This window comes from Bombyx mori, chromosome 10, assembly GCF_030269925.1.
Source record: "Bombyx mori chromosome 10, ASM3026992v2".
Lineage (NCBI taxonomy): Eukaryota > Metazoa > Arthropoda > Insecta > Lepidoptera > Bombycidae > Bombyx > Bombyx mori.
In genome coordinates, this window is record NC_085116.1 from 13346990 (window position 1) to 13372145 (window position 25156).

The 25156-nt window shown below is 34.0% G+C and overlaps 1 protein-coding gene across 4 annotated transcripts in view; it reads right to left on the reverse strand.

Annotated features, from left to right (window-relative positions):
- Positions 1–25156, reverse strand: part of NOS1 (nitric oxide synthase 1) — a 53138-nt gene that overhangs the window by 5161 nt on the left and 22821 nt on the right. For all 4 annotated transcript variants that reach the window (XM_062670310.1, XM_012690766.4, XM_062670311.1 and 1 more), the window contains 13 exon segments: positions 18756–18892; positions 17926–18088; positions 11198–11289; positions 10035–10176; positions 9116–9255; positions 8685–8859; positions 5594–5775; positions 3236–3350; positions 2145–2375; positions 1529–1633; positions 1074–1156; positions 738–841; positions 263–492 (listed from right to left, as the gene is read on the reverse strand). In XM_062670310.1, coding sequence (XP_062526294.1) covers positions 263–492; positions 738–841; positions 1074–1156; positions 1529–1633; positions 2145–2375; positions 3236–3350; positions 5594–5775; positions 8685–8859; positions 9116–9255; positions 10035–10176; positions 11198–11289; positions 17926–18088; positions 18756–18892 — 1899 coding nt within the window.

A 25156-nucleotide genomic window follows, 5' to 3' on the forward strand; every position in this document is an offset into this window, starting at 1 on the left:
ATTAACTACATACATAGCTAATTAAAATTTACTTTCTTCGTCTCTATATACTGTACTAAAAAACGTGAATTATTTTTATTTGTTTTATTTATGTAAAAATATCTACCAAGAGACAACGACGTCCATTACTGAATACCCTAGTACTAATTGGAATAGCCACTTGCGTCCACTGTATTGATTTATATAAAGATCTCCACATTAATGGCGGATGTCTCACGGTCTTATATTTAAAACGATAAATTATTTTTCTATTTACACTAACCTGAAATATTTTCGAAGACCAAGCGCGAAACTGTTGTTCTTGTCCGTACAATTCATCACCACATGCCAGTTCTAATATTCTTTCGCCGCCTAAATCACCAAGGATTTTGTCAACTGTTTTACCGAAATGACAGAATTTTGGGTACGCACTCGACCCCAGACCAAATACAGCGAAACAAACGTTGCTAAGAGGTCCTATTTGTTCTATAGATGATGCACCGGCCACGCTACCTGAAAATGAAATGGTTTTTGGTAAGGTTGTTTGGGATCGATAGCGCTGCATTATTTCACAAACTTTATTAGTGGACAAAGTAAATAAAAGGTAATAAATTTATCTAGATTCAAGATAATATTAACCACAGGCTATTTTTAAATGTTTCTTTATTTAAAAAAAGTAAAAGTTCGTTGCGATATTTTCAATTCAAAACAACCGGAAATTTTAAATTGGTAAATAAAAAATAATTAAAAATACATACTTTTGTTAGACTCTAATCTCGTTAATTGCCGCTTATATTCAAAGCTCGGTGTCATCATACTGTTTGATCTCATCAGTGATTTTGGTGTTGGTGTCTTGAACGTACTAAAAATGTGAATTATATTAATAAAAATGTAATATTTATCACCATAATAATAACCGGCAGATTCGGAAAGTTGTACTTATTTTCCTTGTAAAAATTGTCATAGTACGTAACTGGTATGTTCCTGAAACCTGCCCGTTTTTGCCTCAAAGCAATTCTGTGAATGCTCACAATACGCCTTTTTACCATTTTGTTACAATATATAACTATAATTATATAAAAATGAATATTTACCCAGAGCCTAAGTCATTTGTACCATCTCCTCGATTATTGTTTGTCTCATTATAAAGCATTTGAAATAGATGCTCTGCAAAATCCTGAAATAGGATAACAAGATACGAATAGTCAAACGAATATAAATAACAAAACAGTCTAATAAGTATTTGTAAGACGTGAAGGTAGACACATAATTAGAATGGAAGTTATGGGGCCATAGGTCATATAACTATAAGCTTTTATAAATTATGCTTAGGCCGTTTTTTACTTTGTCTCCGAATGACTTAACACGTAATTAAGTATTTGTAATTTTTGTAAATTTTTCAAAATCTAATGATTTTGAAAAATTTACGCGCTGTATTAACAAATAGGAGCTCTCCGTTTCTCAGTTCATAAAATCCAATGCAATTCTTTGTAACACAGAAACTTAAAGAGTTTTATGAAATTGGAAATTACGTTGATTGAATACTTACGACTCCGTTAGCTGGAGGTTCTCCATTGCCGAACGTGGAAGCCACTATGAGAACTAAAGTCTCATGTTCTATAGAAAACATATCATATTCCGACATGCAATGTACCTGTCAATTTAAATTTTGTGAACAATGAATTTATAATATCTGATTATTTTTGTAAGTCCGTTAAGCAAGATATAGTTTTTCATTTTCTAAGATATCTAAAATCCCTAAAATATCTAAGGCCACTGAGTAGTAATACTGAGTGGCATTCTGAAATTGCAGCCTTTTATGCGTAGTATGTGTAGTGAAGTATATTTGACATTTACAAAAAATATACTATAGAAAGACATCAAATAATTTCACAAATTACCTACGAAATAACAAAAGTTTTTTTTATGATATACAAGGCAAATTTAAAATGACCCATTGTGAAATTTACGTAGGCAAGTTTTAAATATTAAGCACTTACAGCACGTTTTCGAAATACATTTTAATACAATGTGGTTTGAAAACGACAAAACCTTCCGACGAAAATAAAATAGATTTTACGAGTTCTGGTTTAACAGTGTTTTAATTGACCGCCGTACTATTTATAAAGCGGGCATTATCAAACTCACGTCGACTGTAAACTCACCTGCGCGTTGAAAGCGTGTCCGAAAATAGTTCCTAATTCTTTGGCGTAGTGTTCAGATTTGCCCGTCTCTGTTGCGTAGAGAATAGTCGCTTTGATGCGCTTGGAGAGCGCCCGTCCGAACAGTTTGGAAGTGAACTTAACTGCTCTGGCGATCTGTTTGAAGTGGAACTTCCTGTGGACGGTCTTAGTGCCGTCAGACTTTGTCCATTGGTGAGTCTTCCATGGTGGTTCCTGTGTCATATATAAATATATTAAGTCTAAATTAGATGTTTGATGCTCACTTCGATTTGATTGGATTGGACACGCTTTCTACGAATAGACATAGTGAAGATGTGGTTGATAGTTTTGAAAATAGAGACACTATTTAATTTTGGTAATCGTCAACAAATATTGTGTCAATCTTGAACAGTCTGAAGAAAATTACAAAATTTAATATTCAAAAACATATTTATATTCAATAACTCTCTGGATATTTTAGTCCCGGGCGTTATCGGCGAGATTTCGACGCAAATTCGGGAACGTTGCTCATCCACTCCGGGCTCCCCAATTATTCGGGACCGGGCAAGGGTCGTGCCCACGGGTCATTCTAACGAAACCTGACACTAACCCTAAACCCCTAAATATCTCAATAAACTGCGAGTAAACGATCAAATTTTCCACTTCGCCAATAAAGGTGAAATAAAGGACAGCTGTACCGAAAGTTATAGCGCACAAATTTTAACGAAATTCATCTAAATAATTTACATTGTTGCATAATAACTGGCTAGAGTGAATAAAATCAATAAATAAAATCCTTACACTAGTCAGTCTTGGATCTAAAGCGATAGGAGGTAGTCACGTATAGGAATCACTATTCTGTCTGTTTCAAATCTTTTATAAATTATAGGAGATTAAACAAATAATACTAAAGTCAATGACAGCTTTTCTCGGATAAAATTAAATTAGGCTAAAGCGAACAGTAAAAAAAAACATAACATTGAAATTGAAAACCCCATCCAGTTGTCCGTTGAAGAATGCGAAAGTTTCGACACTTTTAACAAAATGTAAAACAACAATAAATCTCTCTATATCAATAAGATATTAAAACACACCTGATAATCATATGACGGTCTGATGTAATACAAGGCCATTTCTTGGTGGAACACTGTGGTTAACGATGAAGACATCGGTGGAACGATCCATATCCAATCAGCTGGACATCCGCCCCTGAGAATAATGTTCTGTGATGAGCTCAGGTAAAATCGTATCATGCTTGTGACGTCACAATGGTAATAGCCCAGAAAAGTACTACTCCATTTCTTCTTGTAGTCATTGTACAAGGGGATGGAGGTTTTCACAAAAAAATAGACAGTAGCGTTCCTTGAATAATATAACAACGTACTACGATCGCATTTATTAGCAGTAGAGCGTGTTGTGTGCTCACACGAATAAGCACCTATTTCTTTCACGAAGTAATCAAATATTTGACAGCCGTTATATTATACACTAGCTTTTGCCCACGACTCCGTCCGCGTGAAATAGTTACTTTGGCATAATGCTAAATTTTACCCCCCCCCCACTTCATTTACGTAGAAAGTGAAAATATTTTTGAATTATAGAATGTTAAGGAGCTATTTAAGCCCCTATTTTGAAACATTCTTTATTGGTGCTCCACTTGTATTGGTCTTACCGTGATGTTATATAGCATTACTTAATAAATGGGTTATTTAACACTGACACAATTTTTCAAACCGGACCAGCAGTAGTTCCTGAGATTAGCGCGTTCAAACAAACAAACTCTTCAACTTTATAATATTAGTATAGATATCATTCTCCTGCCCTTCTTCCAGTCACCTGGGGTCGGCGCAACATGTTTTCTCCTTCCATACTCCTCTATCTTATACCATTTCTTCGCTCACTCCTCTTTTACATAAATTGTCTTTCACGCAATTCATCCATTTCTTCTTAGTTTTACTTCTTCCTCTATATCCTTCAACATTCATAGTTAACACTCTCTTATCAACCTCATTTTCATTTCGTCTCATCACATGTCCATACCATCCCATGCGCGCACTTCTCAACTTCTCCGTCACAGGTGCCACTTTCAGACTTCCTCTAACATATTCATTCCATATTCTATCCATTCTCGTTACTCCACACATCCATCGCAAAATTCGCATCTCTGCTGCATGTAATCATATTCTCTTTCATATTATGTCCTATCATATATTTCATATTAAGCCGTTATGCAATTGATTCAAATTTCCACTGCGATGTCTAAATAATCTACTAATAATCAAAACACTAAGTGGTCCAATAGATATGTTCATCGATCTAGTGAATAAAGACTTTATAAAAAGCTCCTTTATTTACTCATTGAGTTTCAGTACACGCAATTATTATGCTTTGGCACTAAAAAGTATTGTTGTCTGAAACCTAGTAAATTCCTAGTCACTGAACTATACAAGAATGTTGTGTTGAGAAGAACGCCACAAATTGTGATACTTTGATACCGGGTTACAAACTATGCAATCTGTTAGTTGAGAGCTATTTTACAAAGTTGAGATTCTCGTGTAGGAAATATAAATTGTGTCAGCTGCATGCTTTTTTATATCAAATACATTTTATACTTACGCAGTTTGTCCATATTATACATATGTCTATAGTAAGCTTAGATTACTATTAACAACAGAAATATTAAACTATACGACTTGTTTAAATTCATCCCTTTTGTTTTTCTTGAAGCCTGAATAAATTTATACTAATATTATAAAGCTGAAAAATTTGTTTATTTGTTTGATAGCCCATTTATCGAGAAAAGCTATAGGCTATATAACATCACGCTATAACACACTATAACGTTTTTTATGCTAACCAAATTTGTTCTAAAATAAAGTATTATTTGTGAAGGTGTTTTTATAGTGATGATATTAATCCCTATCCAAATAAATACGCTATTCATTACAACATTGAAACACCCAAATCACTTCAAGATAGACTTAACAATTATAGATTTTTCTGGATTTCTCCAGGATCCCATCATGAGATATTGATGATTCAGGACCATTCGGGAGGTCTACCCTTTCGAACAAATAAAGTAAAAAGAATTATCAGAATCGGTTGAAGCATTCTCGAGAAATCGGTGAACATACACAGATAAAAAATTATGATTGAATTGATAACTTCCTCTTTTAAAGTCGGTTAAAAAGCATGATTTTGTACCTTAAATAGCTCCTTAACATTCTATTATTCAAAAATATTTTCACTTTCTACGTAAATGAAGAGGCGGATAAAATTAGCGTTAGGCCAAAGTAACTATTCCACGCGGACGAAGTCGCGGGCAAAAGCTAGTATTTAGATTAAAGTAATAATTAAAGCAATCTTCTTACCAATTTCTCGAACTACAAACTTCACTCGATATTATCGTCCTGGTTGCAAATATAAAATTAGAAATTTACATGTTTGCTAACCTGCTTTTATTTTCATTTTCTAAATGCTTCTGGAACTGTTCGGACGCGGAGTGATGATCAACAATGGACACGTTATCTCTATGGAAACTGTGCAGTACCGCTATATTAACTTCAACTAATGCCTTATCTTTCCACAGAGAAACAAACGAGTTTGTGTCTAGACCCATTTTCTTGGCTACAGCCTGAAAGTTTCAATAATAAAAGTTCGTTAGTGATACGTAATCATATCCTTACCGTAAGATTTTTATTAGTAATGCAGACAGACAGTGTACGATTTAACTTTGTAATAACGTTCAAATAATAACATATTTTTTTATCATTCATTGACCACGATCTCAGAGCGTTCGTTTGCGCAATACACTAACTCTTATGCAAACAACCGTGAATGAAGTGTACCACAATAAGTTCGCACGTTACCCAATGACCGTGGGTTGTTGCGAATCCTCCAGTTTTATTTTCTTTATACCTCGAATAGAACTTAAAGTTAATATTTTTATAATAAGGAACTTCTTTCCTATCCGGTGTCCCAAGACACCACACATTTTTATTGCTTAGATGGGTGGACGAGCTCACAGCCCACCTGCGCCAAATGCGCCACCCACCTTGAGATAAAAGTTCTAAGGTTTCAGTATAGTTACAACGGCTACCCTACCCTTCAAACCGAAACGCATTACTGCTTCACGGTAGAAATAGGCGGGGTGGTGGTAACTACCCGTGCGTACCCACAAGAGGTCCTACCACCAGTAAAAGAGTTCTTATCTTGTACACGTAATCCCTGCTTAATATACTTTTTATTATAGAATTGTCTTCCGTTTCCGTAAGTCGTATAAATAATTATAACTACTTTTACGCTTTAACTTCAAATTTCTTATACCGTCATATATTATTTTCGTTGTTTCTAATAATTTATATATTTCTTGATAACGAAGTGGTCAGTTATGTGAGAATAAAAATAATTTCAATAATTTTAGTAATTATTTTTACTACACCATATGAATACCCACGGCCTGCCCGTTTATTATTTCTTACCAGAACTCTTAGATGCCACATCGCGAACGTTGATAACCAAATAGAGATATGAGATCGAAATCTCAATAATATTGAAGAACGTCTCTACCATCCCTGAATACGGAACATAGAGTGCTTCACTAACTAATCTTTTGTCGCCCCGTCAGTCGTTTGCTGCTAGACAACTCATAGATGAACTAAGAGCGTCATTCTGAATGCTATTAGTATATTAACATTATCGTTTTAGTATTTTTAATGAATACTAGCTGACCCAGTAGCAGTGGCGTACCTAGAACTTTTGCCGCCCGGGGCGATCTCCAGTCTGCCGCCCTTTCTATTATAAGTCAATCAAATAGTGGTTTTTATAAATTAATACACATAAATAAATTATTAAGTTATTTAATCAATATTAATTAATACACAGAGTAAATTTTTTAGACTTATTTGTATGCACTCGTAAACATATTTATATAATATCTACTCTTCTAGCTTTCATAAGTAAATGCTAAAATGCCGCCCCAGGGTAAGTGCCGCCTGGTGCGGATCGCACCCACCGCCCCCCCCTAGGTACGCCACTGCCCAGTAGCCTTCGTAGTGCCTCAATCGATAAATAAAAGACCAAAACTTTTGTATAAAATAAACTTAAAACAAACAAAAGGCATCCGTCTGACGGGGAACACATCAAAGGAAAATTGTTATTTTTATTTAATTCCGAGCATTTTCATATTTATCTACCTTTTAAACCTTCTCTGGACTTCCACAAATCATTCAAGACCAAAATTAGCCAAATCGGTCAAGCCGTTCTCGAGTTATAGTGAGACTAACGAACAGCAATTCATTTTTATAGATTTAGTACCTAAAATTTTATTGAAACACTAATGTAGTTGATATGGCAATAAAATTGGTCATTTTAATTTATGTGTTGTTTTATAAGTGATTATTAGAGTCCCAAATACATATTATAGTATAATGGCTTTTACGGCTTAATTTCGTGTTTAAAATATTGATCAGAATCGAATAAATTACAAAGTAGTTCATAGTACGTAATAGTTCTGGGAAAAATGATTATACGGTGAACATAATAACGTCCGATAGCTTCAATTATATTTGCGCAAAAAAAAGCATTACGAATCATTGAAATAAAAATTCTCTAGGTAACGATTGAACATTTAGATATCTTAATAGATATCTCAATCTAATATCTAAAAACTTTAATAAGTTCATATAATTTTCTCATGGGTCATGCTCCCGTTTTTTTTTACTTCTCCGACAATTTATATCATTTGCTCGAAGGTGTTTTTTTTGTGGAGAGCAATAAATTATGCGGTCACTGAAACGGATGTACTTACAAAACCTACTTATTATTATATTATTAGTGAGATTTATTAGCACAATTACAGAAGGCAGAAGTTGTATGCCTGTAACCTTGAAAAGTGATTTAATAATTTATGAAGATCTTAAAAGGTGTTTCTTGTTGTGTTTTTGAAAATACAATTTCAAATACTTTTTTTTTATTCTTTATTAGAGCCATACATACACCTATTAAGTTAAGTCGAATAATCAAATACGAATAATTATGCTCAAACGCGTACCGCCAAAAAATGTGTTTTAACAAACACTAGACGCTGACCGTTTTTTTTTATAACGCCATCTTGTTGTGTCTTTAAAGCGGTTAGTTGCCCTCAATTAAGAAAAATAGTATTATTATTCGCCAATAAATGTCGGGAAGAGTTGATTACTGAAAACACGAATAAAACAACATTTTCTGAAAATAAATCGTAGCTAGATCGATTTATCGCCCCCGAAATCCCCTGTATACTAAATTTTATGAAAATCGTTGGAGCCGTTTCCGAGATTCAGATTATATACATAACTATATATATTAATATACAACAATTTCTCATTTAAAGGTATGCTTGAATGATGTTTCATAAAATGTACATATGTGAATTTAAGCTTATAAGCTCGTCTGGTGTCAAGATGTTTTATTAGTTAAAACTCTATGAAGGAATTTGCAAAAGCATTTATGGCCTTCGATATACCGTAAAAACTTTTCGAAGCAAACCGACATTTACGTACTGACCTCAACAATATTCAGTCGACTCTCATCGCAGAGGTTCCTGCATCCGATCTCAGTGCCCATGTACCAGCCGTTGAAGGAATTAGCTGTGAACTCTAGGCCCCCGCAGTCAAGCCTCATGTTGGAAACAGCCGGCAAAGCATACCATTTCCAACCCATGTCTTTGAACCAGTCATATCTGTTAATCATAGAATAATTATAATAACCAGACCACTTTCAATCTTCTAATTATTTGTAAGTATCTTCTGAATTGTTTGGCTGTATGTTGATTGGCTTAAAATATTTTTGCAGATCAGGTAAGTAATTTGCCACAGAACTATTAAAGTCGGAGAAGTGACGTGCAAATGTTTGTTATAATATGCTTAAGTAATAATTTGGAAGTAGGCAGAAGACATGGGTTTTTTTTTCGATACGTTTTTTTTGTGTCCACTTACTCAGGATGTTCGAATTGCACTTCCATAACTATTTCTTTGGGTAGTTCAAAGAATTCAGGATCTTTTCCGTCAGCAGAGAGTACGAGCGGCAAAATGTCCCATGGGGTGCGCGGCGCTTTCCATCCAAGTTTCATACAAATCTGAACGAAAGCAATCATCAAAAAAACCTGCCATTTACAGCGTTACAAAACATCAAATGGGCCAATGAATATCTGACTGTCTAGCTGATAATTTTTTTTATTAAAAGCACCTTCATTTACTGAGTTTTAGTATACGCCATAATTCTGCTTTGGCACAAAAAAATATTATTGTCTAAAACCCAGTAACTTCCTCGTAGTATACATTAAAATTTGTGTATATACGAATATATAAATATTATATGTGTGTGTTTTTTTTTTATTTTGGCAAAGGAGCATTCAGTGTAAAACCTTGACGTTTAATGGTAACATTTATTGTATTGTTCAGATGGTATTTTGTGATTGATTTTAAACAAAGCTCTAGATCGGCTAACGACTAAACATTTGAAACATATATCAGAATCGTTATAAGATCTTTTGCACTTTTCGGTTAATTTTAATAAATTACAATTAACTAATAATAATAACACTAGATGATGACCGAGCTTTGCTCGTTTTTTTTTATAACGCCATCTTATTGTGTCTTTAGGGCGGGAAAAATAGTATTATTATTCGCCAATAGATGTCGGGATGAGTCATAAAGTTGATTATCGATAAAGTTGATTATTGAAAACACGAATAAAACAACATTTTCTGAAAATAAATCGTAGCTAGATCGATTTATCGCCCCCGAAATCCCCCGTATACTGAAATGTATGAAAATCGTTGGAGCCGTTTCCGAGATTCAGATTATATATATAATATTAACAAAAGAATTGCTCGTTTAAAGGTATAAGATTTACCTCTGTAAATTCAACTCGTGCTGGATCTCCTATAATGCTTCCATCTGGCTCCTGGTATCCTGCATAATTGATAAGCTGCGGATTCCATATTCTGTAGTCATGTTTACCGTCGGTGCGTTGTGGGAAGATCGTTATTGCTGAACTGAAATATGTTACTTGTATTTTGATTGTGCATTACTATTTCAAATGTTTCCACGTGTTTGATTACCTAAATAGCACACGTCCGTGTGCTCAGTTAACTCAACCGTGGTTTGATTTATTTCACGCCTATGTAACGACAATAGAATATCATCTCTGCATAGTATACAATTAAGTTCCAAATTGCATTTTGTTTATGTATCATTTGTGACTTCTAAGCTTCTGAATCGGATTTATTGCGGTGTTAGATGTGCGGTCGGTGCGGTTAGATTTTTAGGAGGAACGTGTGTGAATTATTGAATGAAAAATTTGTGTATTTTTATTGCTCCAATTGAAAAAAGACCGAATGTCAAATAAAAACTTTGTTGTTCATTCAATAGGCCCTCAAAATACAAAGTTTGGGTACTTCGCGATATACACAAGCCTGACAGTTTAATTGTACACTTACTATTGACTTATGTTTTAATTTTTTTTATTTATAAGTCGGTATATTTCTGTTATCGTTGAAATTGAACTCGTGAAGGCGTCTCTAGCCTTAGAAGTAGAATGAAGCAAGTGCATACCAATAAAAATAATGCTTATCTTTAGGATTTCATTCTTCAAATTGGTTTTTTAGATTTTAATACCGTATTATTGATATACGTAGGTATATTCGTAGGTATATCTTATTACGGTACGCTTCTGCATTTAGAAAGTCGGCTTTGTCATACCAATATATTTACAATACTTAGATATCATAAATATCAAATATTCGATTAGTTTGGAAGCGAACATTTTCAGAATATTACGAGTATATTATAATATAATATAAAATGTTCTAAATATTCTGAATAGATATAAAAATAATAATATTAATGCTCAAAATTATTGTTATCGACGAACTCACACCACGAAAATTTTAACACTATAATAGATGTGTGCCTAGAGTAATAACTTCCAAAGTCAAAAAATTATGCAGATCCATTAAGAGTAAAATCGTTAGCATAAAAACAGCATCAGCATAAATACAAAAAAAATCATCTCACCGAATATTTCCTTTATTCGTAGCGTATTTGATGTGATTGCACAATGCTTCGAACATACCGCTTGCTGTGGTCACTTCTCTGCAATCGAATATCTACGAAAGAAATAACAATTATATTTTAAACATTTTATTTATTTATTTATAACTTCTTATACTATAAAGTATAAAGGCAGACTTAATGCCATAGGCATTCTCTAACAGTCTACCTTAGGGGAGTGCAGAGATGAAGCTTGGTAGGTGTAGTGTGAAGGTGATATTACTGAAACATAATAATATGTGTATATATAACATACATAATATTTAATATGTTTTCTATTTAAAATAATTTATTTATCTCCCCTAATTCTCTCAGCAATGCAAATGCAAGTTATTGTTCATACACGGCATTACTTCACCGAAAAATTTCCAATATAAGGTAATGGTTTAAATTTTAAAACGTATTTTTTTTTTTCAATAATCACTTTATCTTCCGTTATTTTCTCAATCAGCTCTTCATTAGAACTAAGGATATTTAATCTAAGGCTTTAAATTTAATTTTAAGTATAATTTCTGAGTGATGCAGCGCTAGAGGTGATCCTTAATTTACCTAATGAATAAAAAAGTGTTCAAAATTATGAAATTAACTTAACTCTGTGTAGCTATCAATTTAGATACAATGTTAAGACGATTAATTCATGTTTGTTTAAGTTAGAAATTTCACTGTCTCACACACAGCGAGCCCTAATTAAAAGTTAGAGCGTGTGGTTTTTGTCGAAGGGTCACGTTATAATGAAAGCTCTTTAAAACGAATAGGCGTGTTTTATTAATTATAATATATAATATAAGATAGCCTTTGTCAACAATCTAATTTAAATTACATTTTTATTTATTTTAATAACTAAGTCACTAGCGCGGTATACATGTAGACATTTAAAATTTTAAATATGTAAGTATACCCTTATTATCTAGTTTTATTATTCGACACCAATAATATAGCGTGATAAAAAATAGTCAAAAATAAATTGCAATACTCGTTTTCTGGTCATAGTGAGTATCTATACTATCTATACTAATATTATAAAGAGGAAAGATTTGTTTGTTTGTTTGTTTCGAATAGGCTCCGAAACTACTGGACCGATGTGAAAAATTGTTTTTCCATTAGAAGCCTACATTGTCCCTGATGAACATAGGCTACTTTTTTTTTTTTTTATTTTTTTTTTTTTTTTGTTTCATGTGTGTTTTAATGTTTCCGAAGCGAAGCGAAGGCGGGTCGCTAGTTTAATTATAATTATTAAAAAATAAAAATAAAACAATGCATTTTTTTTTAAATCACTTATAGAACACAGATATTTTTTTTCGTCCAAATTAAGGATAAGTTATTATATCAATTTGTTAAATTTTACACGATACAAGATTTCACGACCCGCCTAGTTTGAAGTGGTTACTGTACGCAATGTAAATACTAGCGATTACTTTGAGACATGAGGTCATAGTCTCAGTTGTGAAATTACTTCAAATTGGAACGAATGGATACTTCACGGACGCAATGAGCAGGATAACGGTACCTGCTAGCATAGCGGCTAACAGCACACTCTGCAATCACTACCACTCAATATAAATTTTATCAAAATATCTATATATATACATAAAAATGAATTGTTGTTCGTTAGTCTCGCTAAAACTCGAGAACGACTGGACCGATTTGGCTAATTTTGGTCTTGAATTATTTGTGAAAGTCCAGAGAAGGTTTAAAAGGTAGATAAATGTGAAAATGCTCGGAAATACATAAAAATAACAATTTTGTTTTTCCTTTGATGTGTCCCCCGTCGCCGCGTCGGACGGATTCCTTTTATTTATTTTAGTTTATTTTATACAACGGTTTAGGTTTAGGCACTACTACGAAGTCTGACGGGTCAGCTAGTTCGAATTAAAAATATCATACGTATTAAGTATATTATGAACTAGCTTTTGCCCGCGACTTCGTCCGCGTGGAATAGTTAGTTTGGCATAACGCTAAATTTTACCGGCCTCTTCATTTACGTAGAATATCATCTTTATAATAGATCTTCACAAATAATGCTTTATTTTAGAACAAATTTGGTTAACATAAAAAACGTTATAGAGAGCCAACTTTAACATATAGACGTATACTGTCGCGGACTTTTTTTTAGATCTTTTAAGGGGGAACAATTCTCTTATACATTATTTTCGCGAAACTTTAACTGTTTCCGCAGCGCACGCAGTGGAAGCTCTCAAAAGGGAAAAACACCCCGATTTTGGTGCTCCGCTTGCATTAGTCTTAGCGTGATGTTATATCTTATGGCCTATAAGCCTTCCTCGATAAATGGGCTATCTAAAACTGAAAGAATTTTTCAAATCGGACCATCCTGAGATTAGCGCGTTCAAACAAACAAACTCTTCAACTTTATAATATTAGTATAGAAGTACGAGTATTATGAATTAATATTAAAATTTATTGTCAACACGTACACACAGAACCATTATATTGAGCGGATAGTTTTATATAAAATATTCCATAATTACACTTGCGACGGGAATTAATTGTGGAAAAGTTCAGGCTTTTTAAGTTTATTGCTATAAGATTTATTCTTTCTGCAGGACACTGTGTTAAAATATCTTCTATACTATTCCTGATCTATTATTCGGTGTCGCGTAGAAGAGGAGAGCAGTAAATAAGAATTCTCGTTTCGGATGTTAAACGATTTCGAGAAATAAATAAAACGGGAAAGAAGATTTTTCAACCCCAATTCGGTTTTCGGATTAATGAGTGCTCGGGGCTTAACTCCGGTACATTCCTAATGTCTCGTCTCGGGGTGAATTTGGCAAAACGACCGAAACACGCAATGCTAATGGTGATATGTAATACTTTCATTCTGTACATTAGTGCCAATGAATTTATTGTACGTATACGATATACATAAATTATACATAACTAGCGACCCGCCCTCGCTTCGCTCCGGAAACTGTAATTTATTATTGGTTTCTCCACTATTTAATGGATTTTATTATTCATATAAACCTTCCTCTTCAATCACTCTATCTATTAAAAAAAACCGCATCAAAATTCGTTGCGTAGTTTTAAAGATTTAAGCATATATAGGGATATAGGGACAGAGAAAGCGACTTTGTTTGATACTATGTAGTGATAATATGTATTAGTACCGAAAAACTATCCCGTTTGGCGTTTTGACACATTTGTTATTAGTTTTCCGATGTTGATGAATTAACATTAAATCGGGATAGTGCAATAAATTGTGTAGCAACTTTTTTTTTTCGAATAAATTCACTTATTATTGATATATGATTATTATGATTGTGATATTTGACATGAGAAAACAAAAGTCTTATTTGCTTCCACAGTATAACCTTATATTTTACAATTTTAATGTAGCAAACATGTTGCTTTGTTTAATCTCAATTAACTAACTAGAATCACTTTTTAACCATTGTTTAATCCACCATAAATCGCACAGTTCCCTTGAGTAGAATATACCTTTTAATTTTAATATTGGATATATCGTCTTTTCGCATTAAAAGTGTACAATTTCCAAAAATATTCTAAATTGAGTTAATGCGGTTATGCGGAATCATTTGGTATCACCAGTATTTTTCTAATAATACTGTCAAAAGAGCGTAGTTTAGTTTTAGTTTTTTTTAATTATTAATTTACCTATTTTTTGACTACTATTAAAAAATTTAATAAATAATTATATCTTACTTTAAAAGACAGATAATGTAACTGTTGAAAAGTAAGAAATAAATGTTGCAAAGATGATTAATATTAAAAATATCATATGTTAAACCTTTAAAACAGTCTCCTGTAAAATTTAGTAAGTTTTGAGATTATACAGTTTTAATGCGAGAAGACGATATATCAGCGCAACCACGACCACTATGACAAGAGACTGAGAAGAATATATGTATATATTTGATAATTCATACTTAAAATAGAAAAAAAAAAGATTTTTAAATCAATTCTTGGATAAACGAAAAATTTGGTTTTTCCAATTTCCCACAAGATTAGCCTCTGTCAAATACCTACGTCAGGGCTGTCGTTATCAATGTACGATTGGCCACCGGATTGCTGCGAGCTTCTATGCCTTAACAAACAAACAAAAACGGAATTCTGTTTACGCGATATTACATTTTAACATGACCATATAAAAAATGACTAAGTTTTAAAATAAATATGAGGAATTCTTGTAACTTGCACGTGAAACTTGACGACAGTACACGAAGTAATTTGTGATCATAAACACACTGACCTTGTTTTGTTTAAATTTTAATTTTCGTATAATACAAACCACTAATTATCGTAGTTAGCGTGTGATTATGATTTTCAATTTTGCTTCCTACGCTTTGCTGAACTTCGGTAAATAATTGTTGTATCAAAATAGAATTTACTGATAAAAATAACTAGGAGGATACGAATAGCTTTTTTTTATTTATTGCTTAGATGGATGGACGAGATCACAGCCCACCTGGTGTTAAGTGGTTACTGGAGCCCATAGACATCTACAAAGTAAATGCGCCACCCACCTTGAGATATAAGTTCTAAGATCTCAGTATAGTTACTCAGTATAGCTGATCGGATGTACCGGGTTTCTACCATCATCCTGCTTGTTTTTGCCGCGTCATTTATGCGTGTCGGTTTGAAGGATTCAACATTCGTAACAGCAGCATTGATATCACAAATGATATCATCTAACGATCTCTCAAGACTAGCCCGCGACATCTGTTCACGACATAACCTAACCAAATCTATCCTATGAAGGATGAAGCCTGCAGATCAGTAATGCACGTCTTTGAACATGATTCAGCTCTTTCAAAGGCTAACAAAATAAATTATAAGGTTAATCTCTATTTGTACTATACCTTTAAGAGAGAATTAGAATAAATATTATGATTATATTATTCACGTTGTGACGTCTATAGGCCAGTATAGGCCCATTCGCTCAATTACGTATCAAAGTTTTGATCCCGGAATTTTGGACATTAAATAGGTATTCAAATAATACCCAAATAATTATGTTAATTAGAAATTTGAACTAAAATATACTCTCTGCGTAACTTTACAAGTATAAGGTGGTAATATCAGTTATAGTTTTCTTCAGTATCCATTTTTCCTGTTCTATAGTTTTTACATGTATAGTTTCTTCTTCTTCCTATTCGTACGCTCTTGACAGAGTGGTCGTGGTCATGCATCAGTCGGATCCTGCGATACCGGTGCTCTCGCGATGCGACGCCATGTGGCACGATGTTTCGCAGAGTGAGAGCAATCATTTATGTTGGAGTATATATATTATATACTCCATATATATGATATACTCCAACATATAGAATTTACACTTAAATGTTTCTTATACGTATAAGTATTAGATAACGATTTAATATATATGTAGGTATAAACTACAGAAAGAGGCTCGATTTTATCATTGCAAAATAATATGACTCGCATTTTTTTATTTATCAATGAGATCGGAAGATTATTACGCAATCAGAATATATGCGTTCACGTATAAAAATACATGTTTATCTTGTTACAATGAACTACCTATTTTTTTTAATCGTGGATATGACGTGTTAAAGGTTCGCTGTGTGGTCTAATTTCGACTATATTAATGAAGTCTAGATTTTCTCTTTTTTATTATTGACATTTTTCTAATAAAGGTGGGGGATAATAACGGCTTAATTTTTATTTATTTATTGATTATACTAAAGCCTGTGAACAGGCTACTAAAATAATTAATTTAAAATGTTTTTTGTAGATAGATGTTGGGCCTACAATTTTGGCAGTACAGTTTGAGACTTCTGCCGTCCAGTCGAGTTAATAAAAAATGCATTGCCTGAAGGATTTGCAACAATAAATCAATGTTAAAATACAACTTTGGACCTATTTAATGTGAACTCTCGCTGTATTGATTAGAAAAACGTATTTGGTTAGTAGTTTGTGATGTTCCTTGAATATTTAAAATTCGCGGTGGAAATCGAAAGGGGTTGCGATCAGATTTTTAGATTTTTAACTGATCAGGACAACTACTACCGGCCCTCTAACTAATATAAATGAATTATATAAATATGAACTATATAAATGACTAGCTTTTGCCCGCAACTTCGTCCGCGTGGAATAGTTACTTTGACATAACGCTAAACTTTACCTGCGACTTAATTTACGTAGAAAGAAAAAAAAAAACCGATTTTGAAACATTATTTATTGGTGCTCCATTTTCATTGATCTTAGCGTGATGTTACATAGTCTATAGCCTTCCTGAATAAATGGATCAAATCAAATCGGACCAGTAGTTCCTGAGATTAGCGCGTTCAAACAAACAAACTCTTCAGCTATATAATATTACTAGCGACCTGCTCTCGCTTGGCTTCGGAAACTGTAATTTATTGTTGATTTCTCCACTATTTAATGGATGTTATTATACATATATAAACCTTCCTCTTCAACCACTCTATCCATTAAAAAAAACCGCATCAAAATCCGTTGCGTAGTTTTAAAGATTTAAGCATACATAGGGATATAGGGATAGAGAAAGCGACTTTGTTTTATACTGTGTAGTGATATAGATATTATCCGTCGTCCATATTGTCAATGAGCGATGGTAGCCAAGCTCTGTCGCCGTCGGCCGTGTGCTCGTCAACGTTCAACAAAGAAGACTTTAGTACAAAAAAATAAAGTTTTTTTTTTTAAATCATAATTGTTCTATCATGATGACATACCTGTAACTTTTTCCACTGTATTCTTCCGATGCACCTGGTCGCATTACGCCAAGCCAACTTGGCCCCGAACACCAATTCCGAAGTTTTAAGTTGATACGTTCCTTTTTCTTTCAATTCCCTCTTCACTTCGTCTAACCTCGCTTTGTGGGCTTCTGAGTTCTCTCTGTTAAACACAAACTAGTTGAGTCAATCGTCTTGTTTCCGTTTGCGGGAAAATCCATCTTGTTTAAGTTGGTTGAATGCGGTCAATCGAATTTAGACTTCGTTTTATTTTACTTTGTTTAAAAACTGTTTGATGCTTTTTGAGTAGGTATAATTGAATGAAACTTGCGAAGCTGTTGTCTTTTAAAATTGTTACTTAATAAGCAAACGGGTAAAATAAACGTTAAGGATTAAAAAGTTATCTAAAGTTAACTTCTAAGGATTACTTTGAATTATTAAATAAGGAACTTCGTTCCTGATAGGGATTCCCAATAGCACATTTTATTATATACAGCTAGCATATTTATAGCTAGCTGACCCGGCAGATTTCGTAGTGCCTCAATCTATAGGTAAATCAAAAAGTATCCGTCCGACGGGGGTCACATCAAAGTAAAAACAAAATTGTTATTTTTATTTAATTCCGAGCATTTTCATATTTATCTACCCTTTAAACCTTCTCTGGACTTCCACAAATAATTCAAGACCAAAATTTTCTAAATCGGTGCAGCCGTTCTAGAGTTTTAATGAGACTAACGAACAGCAATTCATTTTTATTTATAGGTATAGATAGAAAGATATAGATTAAATTGCATTTTTTTTATTTTTAGTACTGAAATTAAAAGACTTACCGCTTGATTGAAGCGTAGTATTGTGTGAGGAATGCCTGAGCATCCTTGAACACTTCTTCCGCCGTCCGCGGGGTATCACCTCGACCAGGTATATCCATAATGCTTGTCTGACAAACTTTTTCTGAGCATTTTGTGTTCTGTAAATTGTATAAATATCTTGTTCAATATCTTTTTCTATCTTATCTGTGCAAAATTTATCTTAAGTTTGCTGCAGATTCGCGATAGGGAATCTGTATTTGGATTATGCCGTTTTATTTATTGATTATTTTTTTAGAACGTTGACTGTTTTTTAATATAGTTACATCTAAAGTTGTCGTAACCTAAAGTATAAGTTGCCCGGTGCAATCGTATCAATAGATGCGACTATACCAGTGTTGCAATCCCGCAGGCAGATACCTGTTTTTCTAATGAAAAACGTAACAAATTTTCAGGAATTTTCAGGAAGGAATAACATCGTGTACTAAAAATAAAACCCGCAAAATTATAAATTACGTAATTACTGGTGATAGGACGTCTTATGAGTCTACACGGGCAGGTACCAACACCCTGCCTATTTCTGCCGTGAAGCAGTAATGCGCTTCGGTGTGAAGGGTGGAGCAGCCGTTTTACTGTAAAAGCTGAGACTTAGAATCTATGTCTCAAAATAGGCGGCGGCATTGATGTGGTTAATGTCTATGGGCTTCGGCAACCACTTAACACCAGGTGGGCCGTGAGCTTGTCTGCGATCGAGAAGTTAAAGAACTCGCACTAAGCACACAGGATGTTAATTAAATAGAGCGCAGATAAAGCTGCCTGGAGGAGAGTATTGTGTTATCTACAACTCGCTTCTCATTTCAATAGTTTGAAGGCTAATTTAAGAGACTCAAATTAATTATTCCTCAATTATTTCATTAGTGATCTCATTATATCCTTTTTTTTATTTTCATTATTTAACAAAACCATAAATAAGTGTTATGCGTACGAACAATTTAGATCCTGATTGCGAAGGTCAACCGCAAATGTTAATTTAGATAAAGTACCGTTCAGTAGGAAGTGCGTCCAAACGTATCAAACGATGAACACACCGACTTACATACATAATAAATGAGACGCTTCCAAAATAAATAATCTCGGACTTTGTCGTAGCTGTTTCAACGTGTGCCGTAATCTTGATTTTTTTTATCCAATAATATCCAAATAAAGGAACCACACCAGTTTTTAATGACAGATAATAATAAAGCGTAATCTAATAAAGGCGTAAAAATCATACGAAAAAAAATAGACTTGATCTATCTCGAAATTAATAATAGTTTATTTTAACAAGAGAAAGTAGTAGTATTTTAATAAGAAATTATTAATTAAGAAAATTAATAACAATAAAATCAATTTGAAACTAAGACTTGACAGATTCTGTGAGGAATGTAACGTTTTTGATGAAATTATTTTTCCTTAGCGTCTAATTTTATATTTTGCTAAAATGATTTGTTATGATCTTAATTTTATGATACTGTTTTTGATGACAATTTAATCTCGGAATATATTATTATAGAACCGGTAGATTTATTACCGTTGATGTTTATAAGTGTTTGAGAATTTTATGAGGAATTTTATGTCAAGGAACGTTTGTGCAACAAGGCATATTATAAAGTTAAGGATTATTTATTAGATGGCACTACCTGGGAATGAGGCGTTCGCTCCTGGGCTTTTCATTTTCCATTATTATTATTATTTTTTAATTGTATTTTTTGACTTGTTTTTTCCTTTATTGTAAATAGGTTTACGTATTTAAAAATAAAAATGTTGAGAAAAAACAAGCCCGTTGAGTTTGTTTCGCCGTTTCTTCGCTTGTGTAAAATAGTCCCTCTAAGGGCTGAGATGTGAGCCCTAAGATATCAGATTGTTAATGCCGCTACCTACTCTGAAACATAACCTGTGAAAGTGCGAAATTTATTAAAAAAAATATTGTTTTACTCTTTAAGCCTCTACATTCTGCTGGATTATGTTTTAATACGCTATATTATTTCTCTAACCTTTTACAAGTCTTTTTACTAGTTATGAGGCTTAGTAAGCGGTAAGCCCAAGTGGGTAAACATACATTATAACCGCGCTAATACCTTCCGGATTGAATGGTACGATGGCCGCTTATTATACCCGAGAGAATTCTAATGCTCAAATGTTATTTCTGAAACTGATTTCATATTGTTTTTGTAGCAAACGCCTTCACAAAATTTCGTTAATATGACATTCTATCATGATTAATCACACTGCTAAAATAATGTGTCTGACTGATTGGATATTTACGGACGAATCCCACTATAATTTTGATTGCATTACAATTAATGCCAAGAATAAGTTTATTGAGATCTCTGAGAGAAAGTAGTAGTCACATAAGTATTATGTCACTTCTAGATTTACAAGAGGGCTATGGGCAAAGCAAAATCGTAATATTTACGAGATGAATTTTTGGATTACACAACAAGACTGTTAATGCGCATTTTTTTATCTACCCTGCGTCCCACCACTGCGCAAGTTGCAGGCTTTTCACAACGTCTACCATACTGTACTGCTACAGATCTAAGGTACAATATCTAAAGTATAATAACTCATAATTGAAAACATACAATCATCGAAGATCTCTGTGTATGATATGTTCTTTTTCGTTTTCAAAGCATTATTTTTTTGGGCAGCTGACTGATAATATCCCTAAGATTATCGATATGTCTGAACTACGATGATTACGACCTAAGATTTGTTGTTAAATTCATATTAAGTATTTGATGGCACTAAAAACCTAGCATTTTCTAAAAATAGTACTTATTTGTCTTTTGTGTTGAATTCTTACAGTATTTTAATCACCTCTACCATTACTTATCTACGTCATAAAATTCAGATTTACGTCAAACGTTCAATTATTTAGTTGAAATAAGTGAGTAGAGGAAAGCACCTCGATTGATGACTAAGTTTATTTTAAGCTCGCAGTACGAAAACATAACTTATGTTTGCAGGCGGGCCGTCACCCGTGAAATAACTTAATTACTCATAAACATTTACATGGACGCGCTGCACAAGATGAGAACGTCGTAGTATTTTGATTTAACGATATGAGTTTCTCTTCGGTTCAAGTTATAGTGCATTATTATTTTAGCACGCTAGTTCTTGGTACGGACTTGTTAATAATAGAATGTACCGTTATGTTTTTGGATGAGCTTGGAGTCTTTCGCTACATTAAAATGATGATAATAGGAGCTCTCATAATCTACTCATGCATTATCAGTAGTTGCAGTCTTGCTTAGGTAGATGGACGAGCTCACAGGCCACCTGGTGTTAAGTAGTTCTAAGGTCTCAGTATATAGTTACAACGGCTGCCCTACCCTTCAAACCGAAGCGCATTACTGCCTCACGGCAGAAATAGGCGGGGAGGTGGTACCTTTCCGTGCGGTCTCACAAGAGGTCCTACCACCAGTAAAGTCTTAGTCTATACAATCAATTATATAAACGTAGTTTATTTCTTATGATCAACTTAGGCCACGTACAAGCGCATTACGATGACAAGCAACTCTTTTTATCATATAAATGATAATATGTAGTTGTGTATTTTGGCACACACTATGATTGTACCAATTTCCATTCCGATGGTTTAATTAGCGTGTGCCGACTAATTTTTGGTATACACCATGACTGGCTCTAAACTAGGTTACAAATTTTAGTATCGACTTAAATGGTAACTAATATGATTCAAAATATTTTAGGACCGAACAGCGATTTTTTTTCCGACTTCAAAAAGATTTATCCAATAGGGGCATTTTTATGTACCTACGTGAAATTTATAGAATTTCAAGAGGACATTTGGATTATATTGACAGTAAGTACCCTAAATATAGCGCTTTAAAAGGTATTTCTTTAAACAGACAAAAAATCAATATTCAGAAAATAAAAGACTTGATATTTTCTGAAAAGTAATACTACTGAAATTCCGCCAATGAAACGCGTTTTTCACGTTACAAATACACATCGCCATGAATCATTGACGCCGTGCTGATTACACATCAACTTATCTACGACTGGTTACAGCGTTTTATCAACAAAACACGGTGTCTTTATAAAAAGCTTTTTGTAGTACATTCAGCGTAATAAAGTGAACATGAAACGTGTTTACCCAATGAAAATATACGATTACGTTAACAGCGTAATGCAATCAAGAGTTATATCGGTACGATGCTCAATTCAAATGCCTATCCTTCACTTAATTGTGTCCCATCTAATAAACTTACATTATTTCGTAAGTTAGTAATGAAGACTGGAGAAAATTACAATTATGTTAATGGATTTGTTTTACTGGTACTTACGAGGGGCTGTTCACGCCTTACTGTGACTGGTTGAGCTGATCGGGTTCCGCCAGATGGAAATTGCTAACGTCTGCCTCAATGGAAATTGCTAACATCTGCCTAAGTTGCAATGCGATCTCTTCGTCGCATTCGACGAGGAAGATGATCAGTCCTGACCGGCATGACCTAACTTTATCACATCACCCATTAACTATAGGAGCTATAGCTGTGTGTATATTTTTCTGCGAACTATTTTATATTGATAACTAAGAAAACATATAATATAATTTCTGATAATGAAGAATTTCTGAAATTCTGATAATGAAGAACGGACTTTTACGTGATGCAACCTTACGCATGTACCTGCCTCTCTTTTCCACTCGACGGCTTCAAGCTAGTATGTCTTTCTGTACTGGTACCAGAAAAACGTACAATCTAAATATATCTAACGAGAATCACAGAACAACTCCGACTGGGAACGGTGGTCGTCAGCTATACGAATATCGGAGCTCTTCCCCGAATTTCGGAAAAAAAATTTAGAGCGCAATGACGTAGACGTAACTTGCGCATTGAAAATGCTTCAAAAACACTTTCATGATATCCATCAGATCCAATAACTCTTGCATTAGACGCCTTCAGCTCTAACACTAGGAGCAGGCTTAGGGACCCCGGTAACTGTACTCGTTGAACTATACAAAGAGTTTAACGTGCAACCTAGCCCATGCATCAGCCCGCTGAGTTTCTCGTCGGATCTTCTCAGCGGGTCGCGATTCCGATCCGGTAGTAGATTCATTCGCGAAGCAATTGCTCTTGAGTTATGAGGTCTCCTTCAGAGGCGCTCGGGCGGTTGTTAGCAAAACCCACCCTTCCTGGCTGAGCCTTTGCTCGCCCACCTGTCCTGTTGAAACTGGAAAGGCCACCGGGCCACCAATAATCCTTCAATCATAAAAAAAACTTTCATGACGGAATTTCCGCATTTATTCAACACCTAGAGGTCATTATACGCTTATCTAATTTAAGATCTACAATCACTTTTTCAATTGAAATAGCTTAAAAAATATTAACTCTCACTGTTTAGTCTTAGTGTGTTTCATTTCATGTGATGTTAATGTTAAATTGACTATATGTGCAGTTGTTTTAGTAAGCAATAACTACAAGAGGCACATATATACAGTATCATGTGAATGCTATTTACACTATTTTGGTTTCGAACTCATATTTCAAGTTGGACACTGACAGAGTTGGTAGTAACTATATATAGTCCAGCTACCGCTTTTTATTATGAAGACCGTTGACTAATTTACGGTAGTAAATAAAAACGAAAAATACAAAGTCCCGGAGTTATCCTGAAAGGAATTATACTATGATAGCACATCATCAAGACACAAGCTATTTTTAAAAATCAAAAATTTCTCAGAAACTGTGTAGAATTTTATACGGATGAATAATGGTAATAATTTTTCTTCGAAATACAATATTCCAGCCATAAAATGTATCTACATTACAGCGCGCATGCCATTAATAGGTTTTAAGTGATTAAACAAGCTAAGATTTATTTTGTTGAGCTGTCGAGATTTTTTTGTTAATTTCGACAAGACAACTCCCGGTCCATTATTGGGCTACGAGCAATTATATATTTAAGTTCAACTAAAGGCGAACTCTGGATGTGACACCTGGAGAGTGACCAAGACACTCACGAATCAACTGCAGGTTTTTTTTTTTTATTGGATGGGTGGACGAGCTCACAGCCCACCTGGTGGTAAGTGGTTACTGGAGTCCATAGACATCTACAACGTAAATGCGCCACCCACCTTGAGATATAAGTTCTAAGGTCTCAGTATAGTTACAACGGCTACCCCACCCTTCAAACCGAAACGCATTACTGCTTCACGGCAGAAAAAGGTGGAGTGGTAGTACCTATCCGTGCGGACTCACAAGATGTCCTACCACCAGTAATTACGCAAAGTATAATTTTGCGGGTTTGATTTTTTATTACGCGATGTTATTCCTTCGGCGTGGAAGTCAATCGTGAACATTTATTAGGTACGTATTCCATTAGAAAAATTGGTACCCGCCACCAGGATTCGAACACCATTG